Source organism: Littorina saxatilis, linkage group LG3, assembly GCF_037325665.1.
Source record: "Littorina saxatilis isolate snail1 linkage group LG3, US_GU_Lsax_2.0, whole genome shotgun sequence".
In the NCBI taxonomy this organism is placed as follows: Eukaryota; Metazoa; Mollusca; class Gastropoda; order Littorinimorpha; family Littorinidae; genus Littorina; species Littorina saxatilis.
In genome coordinates this window covers 70,383,435-70,407,696 of record NC_090247.1, presented here as the reverse complement: position 1 = coordinate 70,407,696, position 24,262 = coordinate 70,383,435, and the positions used below count along the sequence as shown (strand labels likewise).

The 24,262-nt window shown below is 43.9% G+C and overlaps 1 protein-coding gene across 1 annotated transcript in view; it reads left to right on the top strand.

The window, feature by feature from the left end:
* The window catches only part of LOC138963139 (acetyl-CoA carboxylase-like), an 83,895-nt gene that overhangs the window by 12,477 nt on the left and 47,156 nt on the right, over positions 1–24,262 (top strand). Inside the window, exons 6-19 of the mRNA XM_070335172.1 lie at positions 389–498; positions 1,495–1,576; positions 2,637–2,953; positions 3,727–3,936; positions 11,342–11,515; positions 13,254–13,415; positions 16,598–16,761; positions 17,138–17,392; positions 18,235–18,316; positions 21,474–21,544; positions 21,955–22,095; positions 22,379–22,507; positions 22,929–23,019; positions 23,920–24,135. Of these exons, the coding sequence (XP_070191273.1) occupies positions 389–498; positions 1,495–1,576; positions 2,637–2,953; positions 3,727–3,936; positions 11,342–11,515; positions 13,254–13,415; positions 16,598–16,761; positions 17,138–17,392; positions 18,235–18,316; positions 21,474–21,544; positions 21,955–22,095; positions 22,379–22,507; positions 22,929–23,019; positions 23,920–24,135 (2,204 nt within the window). The remainder of the gene's footprint in view (positions 1–388; positions 499–1,494; positions 1,577–2,636; positions 2,954–3,726; positions 3,937–11,341; positions 11,516–13,253; positions 13,416–16,597; positions 16,762–17,137; positions 17,393–18,234; positions 18,317–21,473; positions 21,545–21,954; positions 22,096–22,378; positions 22,508–22,928; positions 23,020–23,919; positions 24,136–24,262) is intronic.

Below are 24,262 nucleotides of genomic sequence, written 5' to 3'. Positions count from 1 at the left end.
TATTATTACGGACACAAACGCTCAGCAATGCAATTTCTCTTTTAGAGATTAATAAAGTTATTGTATTGTATTGTATTGTATTGTATTGTATTGTAGTCAAGGGTTGCGTAAGTTGTGCAACCGGGTCAGAGGTTATGGCCTTCCAGTTGTGAGAGCGTTGCCACAGGGGAAATTGATGTCTACTACTATTGGTTTAAACTTTACTGTGTTTGATTTCAGAGTACATCCGTATGGCTGACCAGTACATCCCAGTGCCAGGAGGGACCAACAACAACAATTACATCTTACTCTGTGTTTGATTTCAGAGTACATCCGTATGGCTGACCAGTACATTCCAGTGCCAGGAGGGACCAACAACAATTACATCTTACTCTGTGTTTGATTTCAGAGTACATCCGTATGGCTGACCAGTACATTCCAGTGCCGGGCGGGAGCAACAATAACAATTACGCCAACGTTGAGCTCATTCTGGACATCGCCAAGCGGGCACAAGTACAGGTAAGCGTGACTTACATTTTTTTCACTTGATTTCTTTCATCAGTTTGCACAGTGGAAACCACCAAGTTAAAACTTTCTGTTCATTGCCTCTGTAAATTTACCTCCATTTTAATTCAATCAATCAATCAATCAATGACGCTTATATCGCGCATATTCCGTGGGTACAGTTCTAGGCGCTCTGCAGTGATGCCGTGTGAGATGAAATTTTATACGGCCAGTAATTGCAGCCATTTCGGCGCATATTTACCTTTCACGGCCTATTATTCCAAGTCACACGGGTATAGGTAGACAATTATTAACTGTGCCTAAGCAATTTTGCCAGGAAAGACCCTTTTGTCAATCGTGGGATCTTTAACGTGCACACCCAATGTAGTGTACATGGGGGGGGAGTTCGGACACCGAAGAGAGTCTGCACACAATGTTGACTCTGAAATAAATTTCCGCCGACCCTGGGATCGAACTCACGCTGACAGCGGCCAACTGAATACAAATCCAGCGCGCTACCAACTGAGCTATATCCCCGCCCAATTAACACCTTACTTTCTCAGATTTTTGAAGGTTGTAAAAGGGGGTTCCACTGTGTCATTATAAAGAATTTGTAAAGTGCCGGCATCTCTGGCAGAAGATTTCCCATTTTTTTAGAAACTGGGTTTTTAATAATTGTTTTTATTGTTACCTTATTCTTGGTCTTGTTCTCAAAACTGTCCATGTTGGAGTTAATCAATTTGAGATTTGTCCATACATTTGGTTTGGTCAGTCAGTTATTTGTAAAATAAATTAAAAAAAATTGTTTTAGTTTTGATGCCAAGCACAATGTTTTTCTCTCATTATTTACAGGCTGTGTGGGCTGGTTGGGGTCACGCCTCATGTTTTTCTCTCATTATTTACAGGCTGTGTGGGCTGGTTGGGGTCACGCCTCATGTTTTTCTCTCATTATTTACAGGCTGTGTGTTCTGGTTGGGGTCATGCCTCATGTTTTTCTCTCATTATTTACAGGCTGTGTGGGCTGGTTGGGGTCACGCCTCAGAAAACCCTAAGCTTCCTGAACTGCTGCACAAAAATGGCATCCAGTTTATTGGTGAGTTCTTGTAAGCGCAAGACTTGTCTATTTCAAGAGGTATCAATGTGTCCGTACTGCTTTTTGATTGTGCTTCTGTTGTTGTTTGTATGGCTGTTCTGCTGAGATTTGTGTTGTCAGCCCCCCTTCTTTTGAATATTGTACAAACGAGGTTAAATCGGAGTTTTGTCTGTATGTTATTTGACCAAAATATGACATTTTACACAGATCGAGACAGTCAGTGTTCCTCCGAGACCGCGCCAGCAGTCGAGGTGAACAATCACTGTCTTGATTTGTGTAAAATGTCATATTTTGGTCAAAAATACAAATAATAGTTATTGATGGATTTTGGTTTGTATTCCTTTTTGTACGATTGAACGCACACAAACATGCACTAGTTTGTAGTCTTGGCTAGTGGTCTAAATATGACTCTGACATCACGGGGCTCAAAGAAGGAAATTCGAATGTTCAATCGATACATAATCATTTATGTGGGGGGTGAAAAGGATTGGTGAGATCACAGTACCCTGTGGAGATCCTTCTTCTTCTTCAGCGTTCTAGAATTTTCTGTTTACGTGAGCTTGTTTGCCCGTTTGGGTTCCCCAAACTATACTCTGAGAGCATAGTCAGCTTCACTCCGCTTTCGTTGAGTAGGCATGCTGGGTATTTTCATGTTTCCATAACCCACCGAACTCGGACATGGATTACAGGATCTTTTCCGTGCGCACTTGGTCTTGTGCTTGCGTGTACACACGAAGAGGGTTAAGTCACTAGCAGGTCTGCACATAAATGGACCTGGGAGATCGGAAAAATCTCCACTTTTAACCCACCAGGCGGCAGCGACCGGGATTCGAACTCACGACCTCCTGGTAAGAAGGCTGACGTTTTGCTACTACATCACTGCGCCCTTGTGGAGATCCAATAGATGAGGATCGAAGTCACAGATCCATTACGTTACATTTTGCCTAAGGCTGGTCTTATTATATATGCAGTGAGCTGCAGCTGCACGAAGTGCATATTAAGAACAGACTTTAGTTATGTTATTTCCTAACCTAAACTGAAAAATTTTCTGTTCCAACAGGCCCTCCGGAGAACGCCATGTGGTCGCTAGGCGACAAGATCGCCTCATCCATCGTGGCGCAGACGGCTGGAGTTCCCACGTTGCCATGGAGCGGCTCAGGCCTCAAACTGAACTGTTCCGGCGATCTCAGCATTCCCAAACCGGTGGTGGTGCCCAACGATCTGTATCGTCGCGGTTGCACCACGGACGTTGACGAAGGTCTGAAAGCGGCGCATGACATCGGTTTCCCTGTCATGATCAAGGCGTCAGAAGGTGGCGGAGGGAAGGGCATTCGTAAGGCTGACAGCCCAACTGATTTCGCCACCCTTTTCAGACAGGTAACATTAGTTTAATTTTTTTTATGAAAGTGATACATGCGATGTATGGCCCTCCAATGAGATGACACCTCCAGCAAAAGGACACCCTCTGTTGTGCACGTTATTAAGAGAATGCAATTTAATAATGAACTCTAAGAACTCTGAGGCCTTTCTTCAGGTGAACTAGTGTGAGATTCAGGCAGAAATTCAGGAAAACTTACATCTAAAAACATGCCGTTATAGACGAATTCCGAAAATAACTGTTGGGTTTGTATGGGTTGTGGAAGAGTGACCTTTTCTTGCAAAACCTCCTACAAATATAGGAGGGGCCAATCATTAGTGAGGGGTCTGTCAGAAACACATGTAAATTCACACCCCTGGCTAGTGGCTAATAGGCTAATAGGCCGTGAAAAGTATATACTCGCCTAACACGCTTGAGATTTACTGGCCGATGTGAATGCGTGATATATTGTGTAAAAATTCCATCTCACACGGCATATTGTAAACGCCATGAGCCTCCCTCTGGGAGGGTATGTGCGTAGAAATACTCACTAATAAATAAATAAATAAATAAATAGTGATTGGCCCCTCCAATATTTGTACAAGGTTTTGCAAGAAAAGGTCACTCTTCCACAACCAGTGTACAAATCCGATGGAGTTACTTCCGAAAATCTTCTATTTATGACATTTGATTTATGTAATGTAAAATTAATGCATGATCGTAATGTTTTGTTTCGTCATAAATTCAACGTCCAATGACTTACCAATCTTGTTGTTTGATTCTTTCTTGGCAGGTGCAACAAGAGGTACCTGGGTCCCCCATCTTCATCATGAAGCTTGCGTCGGCAGCACGTCACCTGGAGGTGCAGCTATTGGCCGACAAGTACGGCTGTGCCATCTCCGTCTTTGGACGCGACTGTTCCATCCAGCGCAGACACCAGAAAATCATTGAGGAGGCCCCCGCTACTATTGCTGACCCTGACGTCTTGGAGAGAATGGAGAAGGTGCATTGATGTTGACTCTTCTGTTTTCATTTTTGAGTTCGGTTTGTTGTCAGTTTTGTTGTGATTTTATTTTTTCTTCACCCTAGGGATCGACCTGCCAAAAGTGGTCGTTATAGGCAGGTGGTTGCTTTGGAAAGGTAAATTGTACAGGCAAAATTAAAAATTGTCTGCGATCTTTTGAGATGGTCAAAATGAGCAGGTTCACATTAATGAGAGGTGGTGGCCAGGTAGGGCTGGACAGACCTGGGAACCCCTGTTTTGCACTTTGAGTATTCTCAAACAAACTTGGTGTATTTTCAAAAAGATGAGCATACTCCACACAGCGTTTGCACATCCATGATTTAATCACATATTCTTACTCCAATTCTTATGAATGCATTGACTTTAGTCCCACATGCTAGATGTCGAAAAACCTCTCAAATTACCTGCCCTTAGTAGGGTGGTAACCAAGCTAAAAGCGACGCCATAGCCGTTGCTATGGCCTGACCTTGCTCGGTTACCCATAACACCCTGCGCACCACGTGAGCGCCAGCATCCGTAATAATCATTCTCGACTTTCGACAACACACGGTGGACGTGTCCGAATTTCGCTCTCACTTTTGGCCTTCACATGCCTGCTCGTCCTTGAGACTAGCCGGTTCTTGGGGGTCTACCTGTCCGTCTACCTTTTGGTGAGATCTTTCCTGTGTATGTTTGGTATAAATGTTGATAGCTTTGTGTTGAACACGCACGCAGAAGTTTTTTGTTCTGGGTGACTGTTTTTCGCCGGTCTTAAAATGGCCGACAACAAAGCTAAACTTGGCGCGAGACTGGAAGGTGACAAGGCTCTTAGCCTGGTTTAGAAAACTATACCTAAGAGTAGCCTAAGAACTTTGATTTGCCTATTATGCGGGTCGTAGATCCGTCAAACAGCACTTCTTTTTATGTTCCTATCCCTCCGAGGGTGGGTTCAGTTCTTTCACAGCTCGCTTCCCCTGTTGGGGTTAATCAGCCTTTAGGCTCCTTATAGACTTTTTGTTGGATCGTCGTCGGTGCGACTGATGGGGGGGGGGGGGGGTGGCCGTGTGGCTATTCTTTCCCCTTTCTCTGAGTAAGAGGAATCAGTCAATGTCCTCCTTTTGGGGGGACTTAACGATGTTTTGGTCTGTGTTTTCAGCTGTTTCAGGCGCGATCGGCGGTTCCCGCCCTCCCGTTCGTCAGCTTCGCACTGTGGTCAAGTGCAAATGGCCTGTTCGGTTCAGCCCGTTTTTTGCCTCTGGTGGCTCTGGGCTGTTCTCGAGCACCCCTTCCTTTCGGAGGGGGGGCCTGCTCCCTGCCTGCGTTTAACCACTCTGATTACCGCCGGTACTTCACAGTGTGTTACGCAGCCCCCCGCCAATGGGGGGGGATAGGGGGGGCGCTCCTGCGTCGCACCGTCGCCTGGTGCAAACGGCCAGTTCGGTTCAGTCCTTTCTGCCACTGGTAGACTGGGTTGTTCGCGAGCACTCTCTCCTTTAGGAGAGGGGGCCAGCTCCCCGCCTGCGTTGGCCGCTCGGCTTGCTTTGAACCAGCACTGCTGGGTCGGTCATGCAGCCCCCTTACCGTGAGGAAGGGGGAGTGGGGGGGCACGGTAAGTCACGGCCAGGGCTTGTCCCACTCTGCCCTTTGCGGGCAGGGGGCCGTGTTAGCTTCCCACCCTTTCCCGCCCCCCGGGCGCGTTCGGGTGGCGGCTTTCCAGGCGACGTTACATACCCCTTCTCTGCTCCGTTTGGGGCAGGGTGGGGGGGGGGGGGGTATCAGTGGCTCACTCTTTCCCGCCCACCGGGCAGGATCGGGTGGGGGCTGGAGTAGCGTTCCACCCTTTCCCTCCCTCTGGGTTGGACGGGGTGGGCGCTGTTGGACTGTCTTCACAGTCTGTACCTCTATTGTCCTGGCCCGACAATCGTTCGCCTCCCCTATCGGGGTGGGCGGGCGGTGGGCTATAGGACTACAGCAGGTGGACGGAGGGGGGTCGGCCGTTGCTCGGTTCGTCTCTCTCCGTCGCTCTTACTGCTGTGACGAGCCACCCCCCTCCCCATCTGGGGCATGGGGTGGCTCAGGCCTTTCTACACAGCGGGGGTGCTATGTACGGCTTTCCAGGCTACGTTACATACTCCTTCTCTGCTCCTTTTGGGACAGGTGGCTGTGTTAGCTGCCCGCGTTTGTCGCGGGTCCACCCTTTCCCTCCCTCTGGGTTGGACGGGGTGGGCGCTGTTAGACTGTCTTCACAGTCTGTGCCTCTATGGCCTGGCCTGACAATCGTTCTCCTCATCTATCGAGGCCTTTCTACACAGCGGGGGTGCTATGTACGGCTTTCCAGGCTACGTTACATACTCCTTCTCTGCTCCATTTGGGACAGGTGGCTGTGTTAGCTGCCCGCGCTCGTCGCGGGTAGCGGTCGCGGAACAATGAGCTTGACTCTCTTTTGTTCTCGGCAGGGTGTCTCGCACAGTGGTCAGGGAACAATGAGCTTTGCTCCGTTTTGTTCTCTGCACGGGCTGTGCCGGCTGTCTACCTGGGACAGGCGGAGACAGAATATACTCTTTTCTCTCCAGTCTCCCATTCTTTGTATTCACAATGGTCTGCGGGGACTCGGCTATAGTATCACCTGGCCAGTGGTCATTGTCCTTAGCCAGCATAGGTCACCCCCCCCCCCCCTCCTAGGGGTGGGTGAGTGATAGGGCTACTTGACTTTGGCAGGTGGACGAGCGAGGATCGGCCGTTTACGGCCGTTTCTCTGTTTCAGTCCTTACCCCCTCTAGGGGTTGCGGCTGTGCTGGACCACCCCCCTCCCCACTTCGGGTGAGTTGTGGTTCAAACCAGGTAGTCTGGTTCTTAGCACTGGGTTGCTTCTCTCGCACAGCGGGTGGGGTAAGATGCGCCGGGCCCGGCTTTGTCTTGTTTCTCCACTCTATCTCCTTCTCGGCAGAGATCTGTGCCAGTTACCAACCCCTCTTCCCCCCACCTCTTGTTCAGGTGGGCGGTGTTGGGTCGGCAGTCAGAGACTGATCACGCTTTTCATCCACACTCTTGGCGGTGTTATCGGCAGGAGTATTTAGTGCGCGACCTCCCCGGTCTCCCCTCCTTTTGTGTTTTACACAACTGGTGGTTAGGTTCGGACTCCTTGTTGGAGGAGGGGTAGTGTATAGGGTTGCCTACTGGTTGTAGGCTTCCCATACATAGAGCGGCTGCCTTTGCAGTTTACTTTGTCCCGGATAGGTTGGGGGTGTCTCTCTTCCTTCCTCTTCCGGGATGGCTTTGGGTTTTCACAGGCTTTCTCGCAATTTGTTTCATTTGCTGAGTCTCCGGTGATTGCCTACCTCATGCCACACTTTTGGCTTGTTCCGCACCTTAGGATAGTGGTCTTCAGTCTACACCTTTCCCGCTGCTTTATACGCAGGGGACTGCTGGCTTCGGGGTTTCAGGCTGCTTCGTCCTCACTTTTAGTGCGGAAGAAGATAGCAGGGAATTTTCAGGCTCAGGGTCTGATCTGCACTTTTTATTGCCAGGGGCTAGTTTCTGGCTTCGTTTACAGACCACAGGGAACATGGAGTTTTCATGATGTTACTCCTCCCTCTCCTCTCTGGAGGAGCTAGGATGGCATGGTTTGGAGTTTTCTGCTTTGGCTGAGACTCTCTTCTGTGCTTTCTTATAGGCAATCTTTTCCTCCCTGAACGCTCTTTTGGGTTAGGGAGGATGCCTTGGTTAAGGCTTTAGCCAGGCTGCTGGCAGCTTGGGCTAGGGTAGTCACTGAGCGGAGAAGTTTCTCGGTGACGTTTTAGGCCCACACTGTTTTTGCTTGGTGTGATCTCCTTCCTCTACAAGGGGTTTGATTTCATGCTGGTTGGAGGAAGCAAGGGTCAGGCTTTTTCGGGGGTTGTTAAGACCTACTCAATAGCTGGAATCTTTCCCTTCCTTCGTGGACCTCTGGCAGCGCATTTATGCGCTCCCGGTTGCAAAGGGGTGTTTTGGTTCAGTGTCGCCTCCCTCTCTGCGGGAGGTGGGTCGGCATGGGCTAGAGCTTTCAGCTTTGGCTGAGATTTTCCTCGGTGCTCTCACATGAGCTTTCCTTCTGCGTTTCTGCACACAGGAAAGGGCTCGGTTTCTGGGGGTGTTGGTCTCTGGACTATCTCGGGGGCTGGTTGAGCTTTTTCAAGGTCAATCAGCTTGTCAGCTGCACTTCCTTTTGGTGTTGAACCAGGCTTTTTGCCTGGTGCTCTCAGTAACCAGGCAAAATTCCGAGCTGTCCTTATCCCAGGTTTTTTACCTGGGCATGCTGTTCGACTTTGTCTCTTGGAAGGTTTATTCTTCACACAAGAGAGAATAGGGAGGCTTTTAGCGCTTTTCACTGCCAGACTGGCACGAGAGCAGGCCTCTGCGGGGTCTTTAGACCCGATCTTTGGTCGGACGGTATCGATAGCTTTGCTGGCCCTCTAGTCTTTCCTCAAGTTTTTTGGGGGGTTCGGCCTCACAGGTCTGGGACATGAGGGTCCGCCTCCAGAGTGGGTTCCTCCACGCGGGAAGGTGGCTGGAATCCTTTTGGATCGCTCAGGGGACTTTTTTCCCTAGCTTTGTTTCCCCCTGGACTTAGACCGCTTTTTGGATGCGTTTTCGTCTAGATGGGGCCTGCAATGGTGATTGCAGTCTTGAGGCTGTGATGTAGACGTGAATCCTTGGGCTTCTCTTTTGCCTGAGGTTAGGAGCAGTAGCTCTTAGTCTGCTAGCCTTTCCTTTTTGGCTATTTACAGGCATGTCCTGTTGCATTCGGGCAATTCGTCTGTTGCTTCTTATGTGAACTAGCTGGGGTGAGCAAGTTCTCACTCCCTGTCAGACAGAGTATAAGGGATTCTGATTGGGTTTTCACACTAAATCATTTTCTCAGGGGAATTTCTCCCCGGCCAGCTCTGCGATCGGGCCGACTCGCTCAGCAGGTCCTCTCAGGGCTTGCTCAGGGGTTGGCCCATCTGATTACGGGTCTGGAGGCGTGCTGTTTGTGTTTTAGATCATGGGTTCTTACTCTGTTCTTTGGGCACGAAGCATATATTTCCTCCACTTTATCTGTGTATGCTCCTTGTTTGGCCTCTTTGGCCAATTGGGGATTTAGAGCGGGGGTGCAACTCCTTAGCGCCCCTCTCTCAAGCCAGGTGGTTTTTCACCTCTGTTTCAGTTTTGGCTTTGGGCAGCTGGGCCTCTTCTTTGAGGTTCCGGCGTCTCGGCTATCTCAGCTGTTTTGAAACAAATAGGCCTCTCTTCTGTGGCTCATGGCCCTCTTGTGGGCATGATCAAGGACCTTGTTTTATGAGGTTTAGAGGCTCCCCCTTGGTTAGCGCGTGGGACTTTGTTCTACTTACTCTGGGCCTCAGCCCTATAGGGCAGTGAGGCGCATGCGTTTTTGGGGTTTGCCAGAGGATGTAGCCTTAGGGCTTTTGGTGCCGTTTGTTCACGGTTTTTGGCCAGGTTTTGGGGTTTCAGAAACCTGGTCAATATCCTCTGGTGTTTGATTCCCTCCTCTTGGGAGGATTTTCGCTCCGGGAGATTCGGATTTTCTAACTGTCTGGTTAGACTTTTTTAATCCCTTTTTTGACGTTACTGTCTTTTGGGAACAACGAGCTTTAGCTCAGGTTCTTATGTCTTTACAATGGAGCGAAAGAGACATCTTTTATTTGTCTCTCTCTAGGGGCTCTGCTACATTTATTGCCGTGTTGCGTTCTGGTCGCCTAGGCGAAGCTTTGCAAACGGCTTACTGGAGGTCAGATGATGTGTTCATCGGTTTCTATCTTTGGGATTTCTCCTGCACGCGGCTAGACGGCTCCAGTTCATTGCTGGTTTTAGTGGCTGCAGGGCAGGTTCTTACAAGGACATAAGTAGGTTCCCTCCACCTTTAGGAGGAATCTGCATTCATAAGAATTGGAGTAAGAATATGTGATTAAATCGAAAATTTTTAATTAAATTTTGATTTAATATAATATACTTACCCAATTCTTATAGTTAATACCCTCCCATCCGTCCCCGCTGGATTATGTCCTTGGGGGTTTGTTTGACTAATAGTCTCGAATGATTATTACGGATGCTGGCGCTCACGTGGTGCGCAGGGTGTTATGGGTAACCGAGCAAGGTCAGGCCATAGCAACGGCTATGGCGTCGCTTTTAGCTTGGTTACCACCCTACTAAGGGCAGGTAATTTGAGAGGTTTTTCGACATCTAGCATGTGGGACTAAAGTCAATGCATTCATAAGAATATGGGTAAGTATATTATATTAAATCAAAATTTAATTAAAAATTTTCGATTAAAACATGCCTCATGCGCGTCCGTCACACCGTTAATTAAGTTTACCTATACATTTAAAACAAATGCTTTTTTCAATTTTTACTGACAAAAACTGTACCGTATTTGACGGACTACAAGCCGCAACTTTAAAAAAAAAAAATCGCATTGCGGCTTATAAAAAGATGCAGCTAAAACGTTACCTAAACTTGAATAGCATTCATTTAATGGAAGTCGCCGCGGATTTTCATTTCGCTTGATTAGCGATTACCGGTACTTTATTAGCTCTCTACTCAAGACTCGGCGCTTTTCTCTTCTTTCGCGAATCTTCGTTTGTCAACAAGTCGTCGTGACAAGCGTACAGAGAAACACCGGATGTATCAGGATCTCGCGCACGCGAGATTTCGTTTTTTTGTGTCTCGCGATAGTTGGAGGAGCAAGAGCCGCCATGTTGTGTCGAAATGTGCGCAAAAGTCATAAATCATCCAAAAAAAGCTTTTTCCAGGCGGGACTACATGTGTGTGTTGGTTACAAAATGTGTGTGTGTGTGATATTTTTCTTCAAACTTGTTCACTTTTCTTCTTTGTTTCACTTGTTTATTCTCGGAGCCGATTTCGCCAAATACCGTACTTTCGTTTGCCTGGTTGTTTTGATTGATTGACACGATGTGATATTTTTTTCGACGGCGGCTAATATAGTGACGCGGCCTATACGTGGCTCATCCCAATTTTTTTTTTTAAAGTCGGGGGTAATCCATCAAAATTAATACGGTAACTCTTTTTGCATTGAAACATGCACCAGAACTGATGGACACCATCGACAATGTCAAACATGAAATCGAAGCAGTTTGCTTGAGGAAATGGTCGTCAGCAACTCAAACTTCTCTGTTTTCTCTTTTTAAGAAAATCTGAGGTGACTTTCTTTGTGGCCCCCTGACCCCGCCCCTCCCTCTGTAAGGACCCCCCTCCATAAGGACCGATTTTTGTCAACATTTTCAAGGTCACTAGAGAGGGGTTCCACTGTACAAATAATCAGTTTTGTCCTCCTGAAAGCTGTTTAGAATGAGTTACGCCAAATTTCCACGACAACGTCAATATTTTAACATGTTGTTGGTGTGTGCAGGCGGCTGTGAAGCTGGCCAAGATGGTTGGCTACGTGAGCGCCGGCACGGTGGAGTACCTCTACAACGCCGAGGAGAACATCTTCCACTTCCTGGAGCTCAACCCCAGGCTGCAAGTGGAACACCCCTGTACAGAGATGGTGGCTGACATCAACCTGCCGGCCTGTCAGCTACAGGTAGGGGGCTTCTCGATATGTCTCTTTGCCACCCCTCTCTCTCTCTGTCTTTTTCTCTGTCTTTCCCTTTCTCTCTCTCTGTCTCCCTCCTCCCTCTCTCTCTCTCTCTCTCTCTCTCTCTCTCTCTCTCTCTCTCTCTCTCTGTCTCCCTCCTCCCTCTCTCTGTCTCCCTCTCTCTCATTGTCTCCTCATTGTCTCACTCTCTCTCACTGTCTCTCTCTCTTCCTCTCTTTCTCTCTCCACCCCTCTCTCTCCCTCGCCCTCTATCTCCCTTCCCCTCTCTCTGTAAACGCTATTGAACATTTTAATTGTAGTGTGAGTGTGTTGGCAACTTCGTGTGTTTGTCTTTTAAGTGTTTTTACACTGTAACTGTGATGGGTTGAAAGCTTAGGCTTTGCCTACAACTTTTATCCTTTTGTAATGAAGATCACTTTAAATTCAGCTTCTCTTTTTGTGCCTTGTATGAGATGGTTGGCTTGTGGGAAAAGGAGATGGTGGTTTTGTGTGTATGGGAGTGTGGATGTTTAGGTGTGTTTATTTGTGCTCATGTGAAACAAAAATGTTCTTTTGTGTGTTAGATGTTAATCATTTCTTTCTCTTGTGCTGGTGGTGTTTTTGAGTCACTTGAGAAAAAGTGACTCTATGTAATCGGTCAGTGTTAGTCTGTCCGGCCGGCCGGCCGGCCGGCCGTCCGTAGACACCACCTTAACGTTGGACTTTTCTCGGAAACTATCAAAGCGATCGGGCTCATATTTTGTTTAGTCGTGACCTCCAATGACCTCTACACTTTAACGATGGTTTCGTTGACCTTTGACCTTTTTCAAGGTCACAGGTCAGCGTCAAAGGAAAAATTAGACATTTTTGAGTCACTTGAGAAAAAGTGACTCTATGTAATCGGTCAGTGTTAGTCTGTCCGGCCGGCCGTCCGTAGACACCACCTTAACGTTGGACTTTTCTCGGAAACTATCAAAGCGATCGGGCTCATATTTTGTTTAGTCGTGACCTCCAATGACCTCTACACTTTAACGATGGTTTCGTTGACCTTTGACCTTTTTCAAGGTCACAGGTCAGCGTCAAAGGAAAAATTAGACATTTTATATCTTTGACAAAGTTCATCGGATGTGATTGAAACTTTGTAGGATTATTCTTTACATCAAAGTATTTACATCTGTAGCCTTTTACGAACGTTATCAGAAAAACAAGGGAGATAACTAGCCTTTTCTGTTCGGCAACACACAACTTAACGTTGGGCTTTTCTCGGAAACTATAAAAGTGACCGGGCTCAAATTTTATGTGAACGTGACTCATTGTGTTGTGAATAGCAATTTCTTCCTGTCCATCTGATGCCTCATATAATATTCAGAACTGCGAAAGTGACTCGATCGAGCGTTTGCTCTTCTTGTATATCTTTGACAAAGTTCATCGGATGTGATTGAAACTTTGTAGGATTATTCTTTACATCAAAGTATTTACATCTGTAGCCTTTTACGAACGTTATCAGAAAAACAAGGGAGATAACTAGCCTTTTCTGCTCGGCAACACACAACTTAACGTTGGGCTTTTCTCGGAAACTATAAAAGTGACCGGGCTCAAATTTTATGTGAACGTGACTCATTGTGTTGTGAATAGCAATTTCTTCCTGTCCATCTGATGCCTCATATAATATTCAGAACTGCGAAAGTGACTCGATCGAGCGTTTGCTCTTCTTGTTAATTTACTGAGTGACATCTCCATATAGATTGCAATGGGCCTGCCCTTGTACCGCATCAAAGACATCCGCCTTCTGTACGGGGAGGACCCCTGGGGGGACAACCCAATCAACTTCGACAGCCCCCGCGTCAAACCACAGCCCCGCGGACATGTCATCGCCGCCAGAATCACCAGCGAGAATCCTGATGAGGTAATGTGTTTACTTTTATCTTCTTGATCTGAGAAACAAAGGGACTTATGCGCTCTAAATGCATACAACATGAGTAACAAAAGTAAGTGTTATATGTGGGAGAGTTATGCAAGAGTTATGCGAGAGTTATGCGGAACCAATCTCCTGGCACCTGAGAGAAATAACAAGCATTGAAATGTTTTTTGATAGTTATTTAGACGGGCGCAGTGGCGTGGTGGTAAGACGTCGGCCTCCTAATCGGGAGGTCGTGAGTTCGAATCCCGGTCGCTGCCGCCTGGTGGGTTAAGAGTGGAGATTTTTCCAATCTCCCAGGTCAACTTATGTGCAGACCTGCTTGTGACTTAACCCCCTTCGTGTGTACACGCAAGCACAAGACCAAGTGCGCACGAAAAAGATCCTGTAATCCATGTCAGAGTTCGGTGGGTTATAGAAACACGAAAATACCCAGCATGCCTCCCCCGAAATCGGCGTATGCTGCCTGAATGGCGGGGTAAAAACGGTCATACACGTAAAAATCCACTCGTGATAAAAACATGAGTGAACGTGGGAGTCTAAGCCCATGAACAAAGAAGAAGAAGAAGAAGATAGTTATTTAAGAATAAAAATAAATTATAAATGATTAAAAGAGTATGAAATTAAGTTGTTTGAATTTTTATAAATAATTTTAAAGAAAAAATTAAATAATTGTAAGAAATATATTTTACTTTTTTTGTTAAATTAGGTGTTTAGGTTAAAGTTGTTGTCATTTTATGTTTAGTTTTTCCTTTTTATGAATTTGAATACCTATTTATTTGTTAAGTATTGATTGATATATTTTTCGATTTATTTATCGATTAATTTATTTTATTTTGCACGATTTAAATATATTTAGAAAAAGTTTTGATGTTATGATAATAATGTAAAATAAGATTTTATTAAGGAACGTAAATTAAGGCACCTCAATTTGCAAGCCCTAATATCTCAGAAGAAAAGCTGATTCCCCACCCCCCCAACCCCCCCCCCCCCCCCCCCAAAAAAAAAAAAAAACCCACCAAAAATAACAATCATTGAAATGTTTTCCTCTTTATAGTTGATCTTCTTGTAGGAGGTAACGTGTTTACTTTCATATTCTAAGTCTGAGAAGCAAAGGGATTTAAGCGCTCTTAATGCATACAACATGTCTGGGTGGCCGAGTGGTAACGCACTTGCGCTCGGAATCGAGAGGTTGCGTGTTCGACCCTGGGTCGGGCCGCTATTTTCTCCCCCCATTCCTAACCTAGGTGGTGGGTTCAAGTGCTAGTCTTTCGGATGAGACGAAAAACCGAGGTCCCGTGTACACTACATTGGTGTGTGCACGTTAAAGATCCCACGATTGACAAAAGGGTCTTTCCTGGCAAAATTGTATAGACATATATAAAAAAAAATGTCCACCAAATACCCGTGTGACTTGGAATAATAGGCCGTGAAAAGTATATACTCGCCTAACACGCTTGAGATTTACTGGCCAATGTGAATGCGTGATATATTGTGTAAAAATTCCATCTCACACGGCATATTGTAAACGCCATGAGCCTCCCTCTGGGAGGGTATGTGCGTAGAAATACTCACTAATGAATAATAAAAAAAACCATGAGTAACAAAAGTGAGTGAGACGCTGAGAGTTATGTGGAACCATTCTCCTGGCACCTGAAAGCATTGACATGAACAAGCGACTTTCGTTCTCATTTTGCTTTCTTCTTGTATGAGATGTGACGTGGGAGGTGGGATTTCTTGATTTGAGAATGAGAATGAAGCTTAGTATTGATCAACGACGATCACGGGACGGACACAGGTCAACTTTATGTGCAGACCCAGAGACGGAAGCCATGTCCCACCCCCGTGTCATCACAATGGCACGTAAAAGACCTTGGTCATTCTGCCATAAGTGCAGGTGGCTGAATACACCTAAACACGCAGACACCTGGGTAATGCGACTCTGTTGCTGCTAGCTTTCCACTGGGAGGAAGCGACCCGAATTTCCCAGCAATGGGACAATAAAGTAATAAAAATGAAAAATGAAAAATGAAATGAGCAGTAATATAGTGTTAGTTTCACTTGAGCAACAGTTTCTTTGGTGGTTGTACAATGTGTCAGATTAAAACTCTGCTACAGAAAGAGTTCCGGTTGCTGTCCCTTCAGGGCTCATTACAGAATAGCCTATTATTTTCATATTTATATATATCAGATTTATTTTCATTTTTTGTGACCCCGACAAGAAATGAAAATGGAATGGTTCATGGCATATTTCTATGCAAAAGGGGCTCATATGTTATTTGTATCAGTTTTAAATACAAAGAGGAAATTGCTTAATTCTTCAGTATGTTAAGTCTCTTGACATGCTTTGCCATGTGAAGGCTGAAAGTCTGTACATAGTGATGGCATTTGATTCAGTGGACAGACTGATAACGTTCAAATAACATACCTTTCTTGTTTTCTGATTGTGTACATAGTGATGTTATTTGATTCACTCCACAGACTTTGACAATTAAAACAAACAAAATTGTATAGTACTATTTAAAAAGTATATATTTTTGTATAAATACAACATGTTGTTGTGTATAAATACAACATGTTGGTTTGTTAAGAACATCATGTTCAAATAACATACCTTTCTTGTTTTTTGATTACATACATAGTGATGTTATTTGATTCACTGGACAGATTTTGACATTTCAAACAAACAGATGTCACAAATTAAACAGAAACACAGTGAAATGAACAGATGTCTCAAATTAAACAGAAAACACAGTGAAATGAACAGATGTCACAAGTAAAACAGAAAACACAGTGAAATGAACAGATGTCACAAGTAAAACAGAAAACACAGTGAAATGAACAGATGTCACAAGTAAAACAGAAAACACAGTGAAATGAACAGATGTCACAAGTAAAACAGAAAACACAGTGAAATGAACAGATGTCACAAGTAAAACAGAAAACACAGTGAAATGAACAGATGTCACAAGTAAAACAGAAAACACAGTGAAATGAACAGATGTCACAAGTAAAACAGAAAACACAGTGAAATGAACAGATGTCACAAGTAAAACAGAAAACACAGTGAAATGAACAGATGTCACAAGTAAAACAGAAAACACAGTGAAATGAACAGATGTCACAAATTAAACAGAAAACACACCAACAACTGTCTGACATTTTTCCAGGGCTTCAAACCCAGCTCAGGCACAGTGTCAGAGCTGAACTTCAGGAGCAGCAAGAACGTGTGGGGATACTTCAGCGTGGCAGCGTCGGGCGGGTTGCACGAGTTTGCCGACTCTCAGTTCGGTCACTGCTTCTCCTGGGGAGAGGACAGGGAGGATGCTCGGGAGTGAGTCATAATTTTCTTTTTTTTAACTACAGTGGAACTCCCCCTTTTAATTAAGACCTCCCAATTTAAGACTTCCCTATTTTTAAGACCTTGATATTTCAGATGTACTGTTCGAAACCTCTGTTAATTTACCTTCATTTTAGGTCACAAAATGTTGAGTTTAAATAACAAATATCAGTCACAAAAGTTTTCATTCGAAGCTCGATCATCAAAAAAATAATGTATTATGAAATGCAGTTTAACCTTGAACTGCTTCTTGGTGGTAGCGCTGAAAGAGCTGTCAATCAGCGGAAACTTGCACGACGGTATAAGACCCAGCATATTCAGTCAGAAAAAAATTATGAAATCTGTTTTAACCATGAAGTGATTGTTGCAGAAACTTGGTGGTAGCGCTGAAAGAGCTGTCAATCCGCGGCGACTTCGGCACGACAGTGGAGTACCTGATCAAACTGCTGGAGACGGAGGAGTACCAGACCAACAACATCACCACCGCCTGGCTCGACCGACTCATTGCAGAGAAGGTCAAGGCCAAACGGCCCGACACCATGCTGGCTGTCATCTGCTGTGCGCTCCACATCGCTGACAGTCAGATCACCACCAGCTTCTCTGACTTCACCACCTCACTGGAAAGGTCAGCTGGTTAGCCCTTTTCCCTCCAGAGCCCCTGCTCAAACTCCCATATGCAGATCACTGAGCTAGGATGAGCTACCCGCTCCCCCCTGAAGTATCATCTGGAATTAGGATTTGCCCATTCACCTGTCCTAAAAAGTATTATCTCAAATTAGGATTTACCCATAAACCCATCCTAAAAATCTGGAATTCGGATGGGTTAACAGGTGATTTACTGTGTTTTGCAGGGGTCAGATATGCTATGCAAGTGAAAAGCATTATCTCTAAATGGGATGGACTAACTGTGATTTACTGTGTTTTGCAGGGGTCAGATATGCTATGCAAGTGAAAAGCATTATCTCTAAATGGGATGGACTAACTGTGATTTGGTGTGTTTTGCAGGGGTCAGATATGCTATGCAAGTGAAAAGCATTATCTCTAAATGGGATGGACTAACTGTGATTTACTGTGTTTTGCAGGGGTCAGATATGCTATGCAAGTGAAAAGCATTATCTCTAAATGGGATGGACTAACTGTGATTTACTGTGTTTTGCAGGGGTCAGATATGCTATGCAAGTGAAAAGCATTATCTCTAAATGGGATGGACTAACTGTGATTTGGTGTGTTTTGCAGGGGTCAGATATGCTATGCAAGTGAAAAGCATTATCTCTAAATGGGATGGACTAACTGTGATTTACTGTGTTTTGCAGGGGTCAGATATGCTATGCAAGTGAAAAGCATTATCTCTAAATGGGATGGACTAACTGTGATTTACTGTGTTTTGCAGGGGTCAGATATGCTATGCAAGTGAAAAGCATTATCTCTAAATGGGATGGACTAACTGGTGATTGGTGTGTTTTGCAGGGGTCAGATCTTGCCGTCCTATTCCCTGAAGAGCTTGGCGGACGTCCAATTCATCTACGACGGCGTCAAGTACACACTGCAGGTACATTGTCTGGCAGATCAACAGGTGAAGCTCGTTGATAGACCCAGCGTGCTGTGCTTACCTGGACTGGGTGGCCGAGTGGTAACGCACTTGCGCTCGGAATCGAGAGGTTGCGTGTTCGACCCTGGGTCGGGCCGCTATTTTCTCCCCCCTTTCCTAACCTAGATGGTGGGTTCAAGTGCTAGTCTTTCGGATGAGACGAAAAACCGAGGTCCCTTCGTGTACACTATATTGGGGTGTGCACGTTAAAGATCCCACGATTGACAAAAGGGTCTTTCCTGGCAAAATTGTATAGGCATAGATAAAAATGTCCATCAAATACCCGTGTGACTTGGAATAAAGGCCGCGAAAGGTGAACATTCGCCTAACAGGCTTGAGGTTTGCTGGTCGATGTGAATGCGTGATATATTGTGTAAACAATTCCATCTCACACGGCATAAAGCGCTTTGAACTTCGGATAAGGCGCTATATAAATAAAGAGAATAATATAAAAAAAATATTAAAAAAAATACCTGAACGCACCTGTCCGAGTGTGTGCACACTCCCTGGTTTGTGTAACCAGGGTGAGGGTGGGGAGGGGTTGTACAGGGCCACTGGCTTTTTAATATGCTCTGTGTGTGTGTGTGTGTGTTTCATTGACTTTCTTCAGCACATTTCTATAGAGATGTAAGATTTGATTACTCTGGTTCTGTGTGCAGTGCTTATATATATATATTTTTTTTAAACAACCAGAGATAGATAAATAGATGATAGTGACTAACTCGTCGAATATGATTTGCTGGTATTCTTGAGTATTGCAATACATCACTGTATTAAATTCAATAGTAAATTGTTGATTTGATTTAAAGGCACTAGTCTTCTTCATTTTTGTTCACGGGCTGAAACTCCCATGTTCTCAGGTTTTCACATGATTGGGTTTTTTTTGTTTTTTTTTTTTATTCTCTTTTTTTATTCTCTTTTTGTACATTTTTTTTTTTTACATGTATATATGCTGTACATTACAGGACATCACCTAACCGAAAGGACAGAAACATATAACAGAAAAACACACTTGGACAATTACAACATACATGGGGTGGGAGGATGGAATGGGGAGGGGGGGATGTTCAGTGGTTTGGTGGTCGCATTATCAAAAGGTTTTAGGAACGAAAAAACCTAAGGGTTACATCAAAACGTGCATATACAGGCGCCAATCCTTGTAGAATTTATCTACTGTATTATTCACAACTGCGTTATACTTTTCACAAATAAATCTTTGCTTAAAGTTTCTACTAAATGTCTGAAAATGAGGGGTCTTTTTGTTCATTTTGGAAATATATACATGGTGTTTGGCACAGATTAATAACACATCAAAAGCTTTATCGGTGACTACATTGTTCGCCACTCCAAGAAGAACCAGTTCTTTAGACAGTTTTAAATTGTTGCAATGGGTGCAGTTCGCCTTTAGCCAATTTACAAATTCTATCCAAAAAGTCTGCACTTTATCACACTCCCAAAACATATGTAAAAGGGTTTCTTCATTTCTACCACAAAATGTACACAATGACGTATCCACAATTTTTCGCAAAAATAGAAACCTTTCTGTGGGCAAAATTCTGTACAATAATCGGTACTGGAACCATCTCAGACAAGTGTCTTTTGTTGTTTTAAAAACATGTTGAAAAATAGCCTTCTTATCTAACAAACAGTCTAAAGATTCAGACCATTTTTCGATACATTTTGGGACCGTAGTATGTTCAATCAGTTTTTTGTAAATAAGTTGTGTCTTACCTTTACAAATACATTTCCACACAATGGGCTCTGTCATAATAAAATGTTTATCAAATTCTAAGCCGATTTTTCTCTGATATTTCTTAACAGCCTGGATTACACCTTGATACAATACAAAATCGCCTCGCACATTTGGATATTTGATTTTAAACGCATTATAGGATAAGTATCCATTTTGTCCCAAAATATGACCAATCTGAGCTATTCCATTGTCGATCCAATTTTGAATGTACACTGTCTTTTTATCTCTCCGAATATTAACATTATAATGTAAACATTCTGATACAAAATCGTTAAAGGTTATAGGGTCACATTTTCCATGTAGTTTCTTATAATGTTTAAAAACATTGGTCCAAAACGGGTTTTCCATTCTCTGCATCAAAACATTTGCAAATTCCTCTCCTCTCATATTAATTGTTGTAACAGATGGACATGCTTTAAACAATAATCTTGATATTAATCCAGTAAGGCCATCAACTCTTTTTAACCAAACGATTTTTAGAGATGACAGAAAACTTTTCACGTCAACCATCTTTAATCCTCCATCTTCATAGGGTTGGGTGACCGTACTTCTTTTAATTTTATCTCTTTTTCCATCCCAAAGAAATTTGAAAAAAATATTATTTAACTCCATCATAAACTGTTCGTCTGGATCAGGTAAATTAGTAAACAAATGTGTCAATTTGGAAATAGCCAAGGTTTTTAGGACTGTTATTTTACCAAAAGGTGTCAGGTTCCTTCTGGTCCATGAATTCAGAAGTTTTTGAATTTCCTTTAACTTATTTCTATAGTTAAGAAAAACAACCTCGGATATATTCACCGAAAAAATAACGCCAAGTGCTTTAAAATTATCCGGGTTCCAGGTAAAATTCATATCAGGCAAAAATCTTCTTTTGCTAAACTTTAAAGGTCCTAACCAAACTACAATTGTTTTATCATAGTTCATTCTCAGACCTGACAGTGATGCAAAATGTTGTAACACTTTTATACTTTCGCAAAAAGATTGCTCTGTACCATCAAGAAACAGACTGGTATCATCAGCGAATTGTGACAATAAAATATTTTCGCCAAGAATATTCATACCACCAATCTTTTTGTTCTGGCGTACCATAAGAGACAATATTTCAGCACAAATCAAAAATAGATAAGGTATGATTGGGTTTTTACTTGTATGACCGTTTTTACCCTGCCATTCAGGCAGCCATACGCCGGTTTCAGGGGAAGCATGCTGGGTATTTTCGTGTTTCTTCCATTTGAAAAAGTTGTTCTTCAAGTATGAATCTAGACCAAAAAGGTTTTGATTATTTGAGGAAGTGTCAATGAAGTTTAAAATTAAGAGAGGTGGATTTGGAATTGTTTCTCTAAATGTAGATGTTGACTCTTTCAGGTAGTGAAAACGGGACAGACCAGCTACATGCTGTGCATGAACCACTCAACGCTGGACATGGATGCACACAGGTACACATTTTTGTTTGTGTTTGGTCTGTTTGTTTGTTTGCGCTGATACCTCGTGTCACTGAACCGCGCTCCAGTATTTCCAAAATCACTTTTCTCAGTTCCCGTGCCTGAGTTGAACAATTATTGTAGATTTGAAAAATGATGTAAGATGTAAAAAAATGAAAATGATGTTAAAAGTAAAAGATGAGAATTATGCTGGATGAAAAAAATGAAAAGTATTTTAGATGTAGAAAAATTAGAATTGTTAGATCTACAATGTAAAAGTATGTTAAATATAAAAAATAAAATGATGTAAGATCTACAAAATGATAATGATGTTCGATCTACAAAATAAAAGTATGTTAGATCTACAAAATCTCAGGCAGTTAGCAGTGCACTCTGCTGACGGAGGAATGTTTGTGTGTGTTCAGGCTGAGCGACGGGGGATTGCTGATGTCGGTGGACGGCCTGAGCTACACGACGTACATGAAGGAACAGATCAGCACGTATCGCATCACCATTGACAACCAGACATGCACCATGCAGAAAGAGAACGACCCCACCATCCTCAGGTACTTGCTGATTTAAGAAAAAAAATTAAAAGTTGGTATTTTGTTTGCAGCATTTTTGTGTACTGCCAGAGTTTTTCTCTGTGCTTGCAACTTGGATACTTGATTGTTTACAATATTTCAGAATGAATATGTTTTCTCATTTTTTTTTACGAGTGGAGTTTTACGTGTATGGCCGTTTTTACCCTGCCATTCAGACAGCATACGCCAATTTTAGGGGAGGATATACTTTGAATATGTGCACACACACACACACAGTATTGATAAAATGAGTTGTCTCCCTCAGATCGCTGTCGGCTGGCAAGCTGCTGAACTTTGTGGTGGAGGAAGGAGGTCACGTGTTCTCGGGCGACGTCTACGCAGAGATCGAGGTCATGAAGATGGTCATGGAACTTCGCGTTACTGAAGATGGATGGTAAGCTCAACTGCTTTTTACATTTACTCAAGTTTTGACTAAATGTTTTAACATAGACTGGAAATTGGAACGAGGGTTGTGGTGTATGTGTGTGTGTGTGTGTGCATGTGTGTGTGTGTGTGTGTGTGTGTGTAACCTAAAAAGTACTTTACAATTTGAAATACAGTACATGTATAGCAAAAAAATAAAGCCATTCTTGTGAATGCTAGCTATAAAACTGTGATGCTTAGTTACAAGGGGATGGTGCTAGTGCTGGTTGTGTGTGTGTGTGTGTATTGTATTATATTGTACTGTATGTGTGCAGCATCCACTTCTCCAAGCGACCAGGAGCGACACTGGACGCAGGCAGCATTGTGGCCTACCTGGAGCTGGTTGTGTGTGTGTGTGTGATATTGTATTATATTGTACTGTATGTGTGCAGCATCCACTTCTCCAAGCGACCAGGAGCGACACTGGACGCAGGCAGCATTGTGGCCTACCTGGAGCTGGACGATCCCAGTCGTGTGCAACAGGTAAGTGTCTTTTGTCCTTCCAACATGTCACAAAGGTTTGCTTATGAGCAAAGATTTGGTGACAATTTGATTACAGTCGAACCTCCTCCCCCTTTATGAGACCTACAAAAGTCTGAAAAAATCCAATTTTATAACAGAGAGGAGGTACATTTACAGGCACAATGAAGAAATCATCTGAGAAAATGAAGTCTTACAGTAGAGGGAGTTTTTTGAGTCACTTGAGAAAAAGTGACTCTATGTAATCGGTCAGTGTTAGTCTGTCTGGCCGGCCGTCCGGCCGGCCGGCCGTCCGTAGACACCACCTTAACGTTGGACTTTTCTCGGAAACTATCAAAGCGATCGGGCTCATATTTTGTTTAGTCGTGACCTCCAATGACCTCTACACTTTAACGATGGTTTCGTTGACCTTTGACCTTTTTCAAGGTCACAGGTCAGCGTCAAAGGAAAAATTAGACATTTTATATCTTTGACAAAGTTCATCGGATGTGATTGAAACTTTGTAGGATTATTCTTTACATCAAAGTATTTACATCTGTAGCCTTTTACGAACGTTATCAGAAAAACAAGGGAGATAACTAGCCTTTTCTGTTCGGCAACACACAACTTAACGTTGGGCTTTTCTCGGAAACTATAAAAGTGACCGGGCTCAAATTTTATGTGAACGTGACTCATTGTGTTGTGAATAGCAATTTCTTCCTGTCCATCTGATGCCTCATATAATATTCAGAACTGCGAAAGTGACTCGATCGAGCGTTTGCTCTTCTTGTTTAACAGAGGGTATTAAAATAAAGGTTCCATTGTAACACATTGACTCTGGGCAGGGAAATAGCTCAGTAGGTAGCGACTGTTGGTAGTCGGTAACCTCACGGGACAACATAAAACGTATTCTCTTATCCACAGGCCAAGGAGTTTGAGGGGACGCTACCCCTGACCAACAACGCCATGGCCCAGGGGGAGCGACTGCACCAAGTGTTCCAGAGAGCCCGGGCCGAACTGGAGAACATCATGACCGGCTACGTCCTTCCCGACCCCTACTTCATCACACGCACACAGACCACTGTCGAGAGGATGATGAACTCTCTCAGGGACGCCAGTTTGCCCCTGCTAGAGTTACAGGTGAGAGAGTTTGTTTCTATGTTGTGTGCAAACTGATGTGTCCCATCCCTCAGGCTCAGACCATAATGGAGGGGATAATGAACTCTGAGACCCCAGCCTGCACAAATTTCCAAATTCTTGCCTTACT